General features: G+C 51.1%; 1 protein-coding gene across 1 annotated transcript in view; it reads left to right on the forward strand.

Moving 5' to 3' along the window:
* Nucleotides 1–10,572, forward strand: part of kank4 (KN motif and ankyrin repeat domains 4) — a gene marked incomplete at its 5' end in the record, with an annotated part of 33,086 nt that extends 22,514 nt beyond the window's left edge. Inside the window, 6 exons of the mRNA XM_083647396.1 lie at nucleotides 1–9; nucleotides 3,653–3,737; nucleotides 4,166–4,385; nucleotides 5,861–6,003; nucleotides 6,350–6,550; nucleotides 10,428–10,572. The exon at nucleotides 1–9 is cut by the window's left edge and continues 261 nt beyond it. Coding sequence (XP_083503522.1) covers nucleotides 1–9; nucleotides 3,653–3,737; nucleotides 4,166–4,385; nucleotides 5,861–6,003; nucleotides 6,350–6,550; nucleotides 10,428–10,547 — 778 coding nt within the window. The 3' untranslated portion in view covers nucleotides 10,548–10,572. The remainder of the gene's footprint in view (nucleotides 10–3,652; nucleotides 3,738–4,165; nucleotides 4,386–5,860; nucleotides 6,004–6,349; nucleotides 6,551–10,427) is intronic.
* Nucleotides 10,573–11,097: the final 525 nt, after the last annotated feature.

Below are 11,097 nucleotides of genomic sequence, written 5' to 3' on the forward strand. Positions count from 1 at the left end.
GGCCACAGGGTGAGTGCTGCATGATGTAGTGCTGCTGAGTTCTCCCATAGAGCCACTGTGTGACGGCTGTCAGCCACACACAATCAAGTGCTTTGTCTGTGTCCAGCTGCTGCCTCCATGCTCTGTAAGAGACAGGTGCTGAAGGATGCTTCAATATACACACACATACACACACACACACACACACACACACACACACACACACACACACACACACACACACACACACACACACACACACACACACACACACACACACACACACACACAGAAACCCATAACGCACACTCGTTCTGACACACTTTTAATATAAGCCTCTCTCCCTCTCTCTTTCCCACACATACGTACATGCACACGCACACGCACACACACACACTTTAACATGAGCCTCTCTCACACATACACACAAAATGCACACACCTGCTTCCACACATACTTTAATATAGGCCTCACACACACACACACACACACACACACACACACACACACACACACACACATACACACACACACACACACACACACTTGCTCCTACTCATGTCACGCACACACACACACACACACACACACACACACACACACACACACACACACACACACACACACACACACTTCATTCCCTGCTGTGTGTGCCAGAGGGTTGGAGACAAAAATCAAATAAGCAGCAGTGCTGTCCACTGACTAATTCCTGAGTCACTCATCTGTCTCAGGTATGTGGACAGGGCTGGAACTCATCTGTCTCAGGTATGTGGACAGGGCCAGAACTCATTTGTCTCAGGTATGTGGACAGGGCCGGAACTCATCTGTCTCAGGTATGTGGACAGGGCCTGAGTCACTCATCTGTCTCAGGTATGTGGACAGGGCCTGAGTCACTCATCTGTCTCAGGTATGTGGACAGGGCCAGAACTCATTTGTCTCAGGTATGTGGACAGGGCCGGAACTCATCTGTCTCAGGTATGTGGACAGGGCCTGAGTCACTCATCTGTCTCAGGTATGTGGACAGGGCCAGAACTCATTTGTCTCAGGTATGTGGACAGGGCCAGAACTCATCTGTCTCAGGTATGTGGACAGGGCCAGAACTCATCTGTCTCAGGTATGTGGACAGGGCTGGAACTCATCTGTCTCAGGTATGTGGACAGGGCCTGAGTCACTCATCTGTCTCAGGTATGTGGACAGGGCCTGAGTCACCCATCTGTCTCAGGTATGTGGACAGGGCTGGAACTCATCTGTCTCAGGTATGTGGACAGGGCTGGAACTCATCTGTCTCAGGTATGTGGACAGGGCTGGAACTCATCTCTCTCAGGTATGTCGACAGGGCCAGAACTCATTTGTCTCAGGTATGTGGACAGGGCTGGAACTCATCTGTCTCAGGTATGTGGACAGGGCCTGAGTCACTCATCTGTCTCAGGTATGTGGACAGGGCCGGAACTCATCTGTCTCAGGTATGTGGACAGGGCCTGAGTCACCCATCTGTCTCAGGTATGTGGACAGGGCTGGAACTCATCTGTCTCAGGTATGTGGACAGGGCCGGAACTCATTTGTCTCAGGTATGTGGACAGGGCTGGAACTCATCTGTCTCAGGTATGTGGACAGGGCCTGAGTCACTCATCTGTCTCAGGTATGTGGACAGGGCCGGGGGCCCAGGGGCCAGATGGGAGATAGGACCCCTGGGAGAAGGGAGGACTTATTAAAGAATCACTCAGCACCCATCTGATAATTACCGCGCGCGTGTGTGTGTGTATGTGTGTGCGTGCGCGTGTCGCTGCGTGCGTGTGTGTGTGTGTGTGTGTGTGTGTGTGTGTGTGTGTGTGTGTGCGCGTGTCGCTGCGTGCGTGCGTGCGTGCGTGTGTGTGTGCGCGTGTGCGTGTCGCTGCGTGCGTGTCGCTGTGTGCGTGTCGCTGCGTGCGTGTGTGTGTGTGTGCGCGTGTCGCTGCGTGCGTGCGTGTGTGTGCGTGCGTGCGTGTGTGTGTATGCGTGCGTGCGTGTGTGTGTGCGCGTGTGCGTGTCGCTGCGTGCGTGTCGCTGTGTGCGTGTCGCTGCGTGCGTGTGTGTGTGTGTGCGCGTGTCGCTGCGTGCGTGCGTGTGTGTGCGTGCGTGCGTGTGTGTGTATGCGTGCGTGCGTGCGTGCGTGTGTGTGTGCGCGTGTGCGTGTCGCTGCGTGCGTGTCGCTGTGTGCGTGTCGCTGCGTGCGTGTGTGTGTGTGTGCGCGTGTCGCTGCGTGCGTGCGTGTGTGTGTATGTGTGCGTGCGTGCGTGCGTGTGTGTGTATGTGTGCGTGCGTGCGTGCGTGTGTGTGTATGTGTGCGTGCGTGCGTGTGTTACATTACATTACTAGCCCAGAGTGTGATGGTCTCAGGCTCGGTGCAGCCTGGGATGGAGGACTGTGTGTATGATGGAGTGCTCTGCATGAGTTCACTCTGCATATTATTGAGCAGTGAATCTTTGTAAAGTGTGTTGCCGTTACAGTTAGCATGTGCTAACAGTGTGACTGGACCTGATGTGTGTGTAAGAGATGGCAGCACGGAACCATCTTTTCTCTTCCGTTTTCAGTAGAGAGCTCACACAGGATTCAAAGTAGCTGGTCATATGTTACCCAGACCTGATGCTATTTCATATGTTACCCAGACCTGATGCTATTTCATATGCTACCCAGACCTGATGCTATTTTATATGTTACCCAGACCTGATGCTATTTCATATGTTACCCAGACCTGATGCTATTTCATGTGTTACCCAGACCTGATGCTATTTCATGTGTTACCCAGACCTGATGCTATTTCATGTGTTACCCAGACCTGATGCTATTTCATATGTTACCCAGACCTGATGCTATTTCATATGTTACCCTGACCTGATGCTATTTCATATGTTACCCAGACCTGATGCTATTTCATATGTTACCCAGACCTGATGCTATTTCATATGTTACCCAGACCTGATGCTATTTCATATGTTACCCTGACCTGATGCTATTTCATATGTTACCCAGACCTGATGCTATTTCATATGTTACCCAGACCTGATGCTATTTCATATGTTACCCAGACCTGATGCTATTTCCATGTTAAACCCCCCAAATAAGGAAAGAAAACAAGGAAAAGAGCAGATGTGGGATATAGAGACACTGCGGAGCGCATCATCATTCAGAAACCACGCCCTAAACGGGGGGAAACAAAAACTCCCCCCAAATCCTGGCGTTCTCCTATGTCGCGTGCATGGTCGCGTGTTGCACACAAAGATCATATATACGGAAGATGAACACTCCAACTTACTTCCTTGACAGCTAGATCTAAATTTTTCTTCTCGCCAATTCTCATTGGCTTCCTTGTTTTGCTCGGGAGTACAAAAAAGCTTTAATTGGCAATTTTTTACATTTGTTATTTGCGCAGCCCACCACCACACAACAGCTTTTAGCTATGTTTAATTCAATGACGCTGGTGTATGGAAGTGAATGGAGCGCTTTCCCCCGTGATGGGCGTGGCCTATTTCATGCAGTGTCTCTATACTGGGTTGAAGGCCCAGATATGGAGATATTCCTGGACCATGTGAAAGTTCCTGACACAAAAAAAAGACCCAGGATAAGTCGTGTGAGAGAGGAAGAGAGAATACATCACATGCTACTTACTGATCTGTGTTTTGCTCTTTGTGTTCAGGGAGCAGGTAGACAAGGCCTTCATAGATGCCTGTGTTTACGTGAAGGACCGCATGGAAGAGGTTTCATCCCCCGATAAAGAAATGGTAAGGATTTATTTTGGCGGTTCACTCTTCAAAGTTGTAATGAATGTCGTAAGAATTATCGTGCTGATTTGACTGGAAAATAGTCAGACGTGGATATGACACAACATAACATATGGTTATCAATCTGGAGTGCAGTGCATACATCACACACTTTATCAACCCTGTCTGTGTGGCGTTTACTAATGCTGAAAAATGATGGCTCCCTTTCTAATTCACTGTCTGAAAAAAATACAGCTAAAAACGGTTTTGTGCTTAAGGAAAATGTATCATATTCAGTTGATGACCTTCAGTGAGTAGAGGCCTATAGTTTGCAATGCTATTCCTCAACATGCAAAACAGTAAAAAAAAAAGGTGTGTAGGGACCAATAAAACTGCCGCTGCTGGCAGCTGTGTCATTTGTATCGTCTCTGTGCCTCCCCTGCTCTCAGCGTCAGGTGTTGCTGGTGCTCTACCAGGAGTGGTTCAAGATCTCCAGTCAGAAGAGCTCGCTGGCCGACACCGTCACGTTGTACCTGCGACAGGTGGGCCTGACCACGCCCACTATGCTGCCATACGTGGTTAACTTGACGGACGGCAACGGGAACACGGCGCTCCACTACAGCGTGTCGCATTCTAACTTCCCTGTGGTCAAACTGCTGCTCGATACAGGTGAGAGTCAGATACACAGTCACTGATGATACAGGTGAGAGTCAGATACACAGTCACTGGTGATACAGGTGAGAGTCAGATACACAGGTCACATGATACAGGTGAGAGTCAGATACACAGGTCACATGATACAGGTGAGAGTCAGATACACAGGTCACATGATACAGGTGAGAGTCAGATACACAGTCACATGATACAGGTGAGAGTCAGATACACAGTCACATGATACAGGTGAGAGTCAGATACACAGGTCACATGATACAGGTGAGAGTCAGATACAGGTGAGAGTCAGATACACAGTCACTGATGATACAGGTGAGAGTCAGATACACAGGTCACATGATACAGGTGAGAGTCAGATACACAGTCACATGATACAGGTGAGAGTCAGATACACAGTCACATGATACAGGTGAGAGTCAGATACACAGGTCACATGATACAGGTGAGAGTCAGATACACAGTCACATGATACAGGTGAGAGTCAGATACACAGTCACATGATACAGGTGAGAGTCAGATACACAGGTCACATGATACAGGTGAGAGTCAGATACAGGTGAGAGTCAGATACACAGTCACAGATGATACAGGTGAGAGTCAGATACAAGTGAGAGTCAGATACAGGTGAGAGTCAGATACACAGTCCCTGGTTATACAGGTGAGAGTCAGATACAGGTGAGAGTCAGATACACAGTCCCTGGTTATACAGGTGAGAGTCAGATACACAGTCACAGATGAGTGTATAGTTTTTTTTTTAAATAAAACACCAATATTGGCTCAAGACAGTACACATAGCCCTACTCAAACCCTCACAAAAATTATTCTGTGGGGCGTCTAGGTATGTAAAGGTAACATCGCCTACCACCGCAGAGACCCGGGTTCAATTCCCGGGAGCAGTACTCGACTTGGGCATCCAGGTAGTGCAGTGGTAGATTCCCTGCCTACCAACACGAGGGTCGCAGGTTGGAGCCCCTGTGTTACCTCCGGCTTGGTCGGGGCGTCCATACAGACACGATTGGCCATGTCTGCGGGTGAGAAGCCAGTGGGGTATGAGTCCTGGTTGCTGCACTAGCGCCTCCTCTGGTTTGTAAGGTCTCCTGTTCGGGAGGGAGAGGAACTGGGGGGAATAGTGTGATCCACCCACGCGCTACGTCCTGCCGATGAAACTCCTCTCTGTCAGGTGAAAAGAAGCGGCTGGCGACTGCACATGTATCGGTGGAAGCATGGTGCTAGTCTACAACTCTCCCCAGATCAGCAGAGGGGGTGGAGCAACGGCCGGGACAGCAGGGGGGATTGGCCAAGTACAATTGGGGAGAAAATGAGAGAAAAATCGGAAGGAAAAAAACTTGATCAGAAAAACTAAAATTCTCCTGTGTGTGTGTGTGTGTGTGTGTGTGTGTGTGTGTGTGTGTGTGTGTGTGTGTGTGTGTGTGTGCGCACATGTGTGTGTGTGTGTGTGTGTGTGTTCTCAGGTCTATGTGAGACAGACAACGTGAACAAGGCAGGCTACACTGCGGTGATGCTGGCTGCTCTCACGGCTGCAGATAGCCCCGATGATCTGGAGGTGGCGCTGCAGCTGCTGAGAAAGGGTGATGTCAACGCACGCTCCAGCCAGGTACACGCGTACACACACACGTACACACACACGTACACACACACACACACACACACACACACACACACACACACACACACACACACACACACGTACACACACACACACACACACACACACAGGGTGGCCCCTGTGACTTCCTGAGTATGGGAAGTGGTGGAAATCACGTGTGAACCTCACTATATAATGACTTTGTGTTTGTGCAATAAACTAGACCAAATATCTTATATATATTTTCCACTTCACCCATACCTCCATGTCTCTCTCCCCATACCTCCATGTCTCTCCCTCATACCTGCCCTGTCTCTCTCTCTGCCCTCCATCCCCCCACCCTCTCTCTCTCTAGGCGGGGCAGACAGCGCTCATGCTTGCGGTGAGCCATGGTCGTCTTGCCATGGTGAAGCTGTTGCTGAGCAGCGGGGCAGATGTGAACGGCCAGGACCGCGACGGCTCCACGGCGCTGATGTGCGCCTGCGAACATGGACACACGCACATCGCCCGCCTGCTGCTGGAGACCGGCCGCTGTGAGCTCAGCCTCTCCGACAAGGTATGTAGACTGTCAGAAGACTCCACCCACTTTCTGGGGGATACTCCTTGTGTAGCCTGTCAGAAGACTCCACCCACTTTCTGCGGGATGCTCCTCGTGTAGCCTGTCAGAAGACTCCACCCACTTTCTGGGGGATACTCCTTGTGTAGCCTGTCAGAAGACTCCACCCACTTTATGGGGGATACTCCTTGTGTAGCCTGTCAGAAGACTCCACCCACTTTCTGGGGGATACTCCTTGTGTAGCCTGTCAGAAGACTCCACCCACTTTCTGGGGGATACTCCTTGTGTAGCCTGTCAGAAGACTCCACCCACTTTCTGGGGGATACTCCTCGTGTAGCCTGTCAGAAGACTCCACCCACTTTCTGGGGGATACTCCTTGTGTAGCCTGTCAGAAGACTCCACCCAGTTTCTGGGGGATACTCCTTGTGTAGCCTGTCAGAAGACTCCACCCACTTTCTGGGGGATACTCCTTGTGTAGCCTGTCAGAAGACTCCACCCACTTTCTGGGGGATACACTGTCAGAAGACTCCACCCAGTTTCTGGGGGATACTCCTTGTGTTGACTGTCAGAAGACTCCACCCACTTTCTGGGGGATACTCCTTGTGTAGCCTGTCAGAAGACTCCACCCACTTTCTGGGAGATACTCCTTGTGTTGACTGTCAGAAGACTCCACCCACTTTCTGGGAGATACTCCTTGTGTTGACTGTCAGAAGACTCCACCCACTTTCTGGGGGATACTCCTTGTGTAGCCTGTCAGAAGACTCCACCCACTTTCTGGGAGATACTCCTTGTGTTGACTGTCAGAAGACTCCACCCACTTTCTGGGGGATACTCCTTGTGTAGCCTGTCAGAAGACTCCACCCACTTTCTGGGGGATACTCCTTGTGTAGCCTGTCAGAAGACTCCACCCACTTTCTGGGGGATACTCCTCGTGTAGCCTGTCAGAAGACTCCACCCACTTTCTGGGGGATACTCCTCGTGTAGCCTGTCAGAAGACTCCACCCACTTTCTGGGGGATACTCCTTGTGTAGCCTGTCAGAAGACTCCACCCACTTTCTGGGGGATACTCCTCGTGTAGCCTGTCAGAAGACTCCACCCAGTTCCTTGTGTTGGTCAACTCCTTGGTAGGCAACTAGCATTGTATCTCAAAAGTTAGAAAGCTGGGCGCCGGGGTAGTGCAGCGGTAGATCCCCTGCCGACACAAGGGTCGCAGGTTCGAGCTCCCGTGCTGCCTCCAGCTTGGTCAAGCGTCCCTATACACAATTGGCCGTGTCTGCGGGTGGGAAGCCGAGTGGGGTATGTGTGTCCTGGTCGCTGCGCTCTGCTCAGTCAGGGCACCTGGGGGTGGAGGGTTACTGGGGGGAATAGCGTGATCCTCCCACGTGCTATGTCCTGCCGGTGAAACCTCCTCGCTGTCAGGTGATCGGCAGAAGGGAAATGAGAAATGCTCCTGGAAGACTGATCAAAAGATCCAGACTGAAGCCAATTGAAGACGGTGACTTGGCTGACAAGAATGAAGGTGAAACACCAAAGATTCACTGGGAGAATGATGCATCACATAAACAGCACTACAGTCCAGGTCCATTTAATCAGCTGGGAAAATAAACAGCTGTGTGTTTCAAGTGAAGGCGTGGTGTTACGCGCAGCACACAGTCCATCTCAAAGTAGAACGAGAGACCTTCTCTCTCAAGACGGCTTGTTCTCCACAAGTATGGCCTCACTGTCAAAACAGAGAGTGCAGACATGGTTGGCTGCTCCTGGGACAAGCCACTGTGGCACTGATAAGGTGTTCATACTTGAGCGCACGTTGGAGTGAGAAGTAACGGTCGTCCCAAAATGCACTCGCATATTTGTGAGAATGACATGTTATTTTCAAAGTTGGCCGGTTGTCATCGGGGAAGAAGTTTAGAACACCCCTCTCTTCCACCTTCCTGCCATACAAATTCACAATTCAGTTAGGTTCCCGCTGGATACTCCTTGTGTGATACAGAGCTATTTGAGATAACTCACTCAAACACACATACACACGCGCGTGCACACATACACACATACGCACACACAAACACACAAATACACAAACACACAAATACACAAACACACACACAAACACACACACACACACACACACACACACACACACAAATCTCACCCGTTTGGTTGTCTAAGTGCGCTAAAACAGACAGCACTTGTTCCAAATGTTTAACCTAGATCTTCTACTCCTGTACCAGCCAGGGAGGTTATGGTCTGTTTCTCTCGAGTAACGGCTCAAACCAACACAACACTGCCACTGTCTGGATAAGAAGAGCCATTGCAACGTCTTTGATGTGAAACGACGACATGTTTTTGTCAGGATCGGTGTTAGACATGTGGATCTATTCGCGGGTAGTTGATGGCCAAGACACTCTCCAAGAGTAGGGGAGTTGTGGAACTAGATAGCTAAGTCTGCAACGCTCGAAGTTGGGAACGGTTTGCAGAGGTTGACCTGATATTAGTTTAGGTTATGAATCACTGGCCAAGACCTGCAGGAACAGGCCCTTATAGATGTGAATATGACATCACCTGTGTTATGACATCACCAGCGAAAGGCATGAAAGACGCTTATGAATCATGACATCATCAGTGATTGATGACATCATAGTAGGAATGACGACGTCAAAGTAGGAATGATGACGTCATCCTAACAGTACCCTCCCCTCAACGGACGCCACCTGGCGTCCAATGAGGCCATCAAGGATGGCCTCTGGAGAACAGAAAATCTGCAGGCGCCTGGAGACCATCAAAAGGGTCAATGTGTTGGCCACTTCAGCTGACCGCGTGGTGGGTCAGCTGAAGCGGCCGGCGGAGAAACTGGCGCCTCAGGGTCTTCTGTGTTGGCCACTTCAGCTGACCGCGTGGTGGGTCTGCTGAAGCGGCTGGCGGGGAAACTGGCACCTCAGGGTCTTCTGTGTTGGCCACTTCAGGTGACCGCGTGGTGGGTCTGCTGAAGCGGCCGGCGGGGAAACTGGCACCTCAGGGTCTTCTGTGTTGGCCACTTCAGCTGACCGCGTGGTGGGTCTGCTGAAGCGGCCGGCGGGGAAACTGGCGCCTCAGGGTCTTCTGTGTTGGCCACTTCAGCTGACCGCGTGGTGGGTCTGCTGAAGCGGCCGGCGGGGAAACTGGCACCTCAGGGTCTTCTGTGTTGGCCACTTCAGGTGACCGTGTGGTGGGTCTGCTGAAGCGGCCGGCGGGGAAACTGGCACCTCAGGGTCTTCTGTGTTGGCCACTTCAGGTGACCGCGTGGTGGGTCTGCTGAAGCGGCCGGCGGGGAAACTGGCACCTCAGGGTCCACTTCAGCTGACCGCGTGGTGGGTCAGCTGAAGCGGCCGGCGGGAAAACTGGCATCTCGGGAGCCTCCTCCTTGATTGGCGGAAATGTACCCGCTAAATCCATTTCTGAGTGATTCATACTGTCAGGATCGGGGTGAGAAGTGTGGATCTAATCGCGGGTAGTTGATGACCACGGGAAACTTGGTAGGTCTGGAGAAGCTGGGGTGTTGTGGAACTTGGTAGCTTGAAAGCTGGGGCTGCGCTGTTCGAGGTTTTGGGAACGGTTGCAGGTGGTATGATCCTAGTTTAGATTATGAATCACTGGCCAGAGCCTGCTGGAACAGGCCTTTATAGATCCGAGCATGACACCACCTGTGCTATGACATCATACCGTTTGTGACATCATCAGAGACATGACATCACCTGTGCTATGACATCACTAGCGAAAGGCATGAAAGACACTTATGAACCATGACATCATCAGTGATCGATGACATCATAGTCGGAATGATGACGTCAAAGTAGGGATGATGACGTCATCCTAACAGTTTTTCTCTCTGTTTTTCCCCCAGAATGGCCAGACAGCCCGGTCGGTGGCCACGGGAGCCTCCCACCAAGACATAGTTGACCTTCTGAAAGCACACGCTGATGCCGGAGCCTCTGAACCACCATCTACCACACAGCTCCACTGAGCCAGGCTGGATCATCTACCGCACACCTCCAGGCTCAGTTCATCTCTCTCTCTCGTTGTCTCTGACTCCCCATGGATGTGCTCGCTTCTGTGACCACACCACTGAAACATCTGGACGTACTCTATATATTGGCTGGTGGATATAATACCCTGCTAACAGGAGCTCACATGCAGACCTTCAACCAACGCATGGCCACCTTCTTCCTTCCATGTCTCTGCCAACAGCCCCCGTGGGCGTTCAGGCTGGGCTGCATCAATGGACACACGGCTAAATGAGCGAGGGACCGGTCACAGCTCGTGGGAAGACATTGCCATAGCGACACGCGTGATTGACAGGATACACAATAGGGGTCCAGGAGGGGATGGGTGGGGTGGGGTGGAGAGACAGGCTGGCGAGTGGATGGACGACTAGCTGCTTCGCATTATCAACAAGCTCTTGGGGCAAAATACTAAGCACATGATCTACCTTCCAAATAATATAATATAGAAAAAAATATCTATGACGTTCTTTTCCCCCCGCGTTTTTATAACACTGACATCATTCTTTTCAT

Source organism: Poromitra crassiceps (genome assembly GCF_964638095.1).
Source record: "Poromitra crassiceps genome assembly, chromosome: 12".
Taxonomy (NCBI): domain Eukaryota; kingdom Metazoa; phylum Chordata; class Actinopteri; order Beryciformes; family Melamphaidae; genus Poromitra; species Poromitra crassiceps.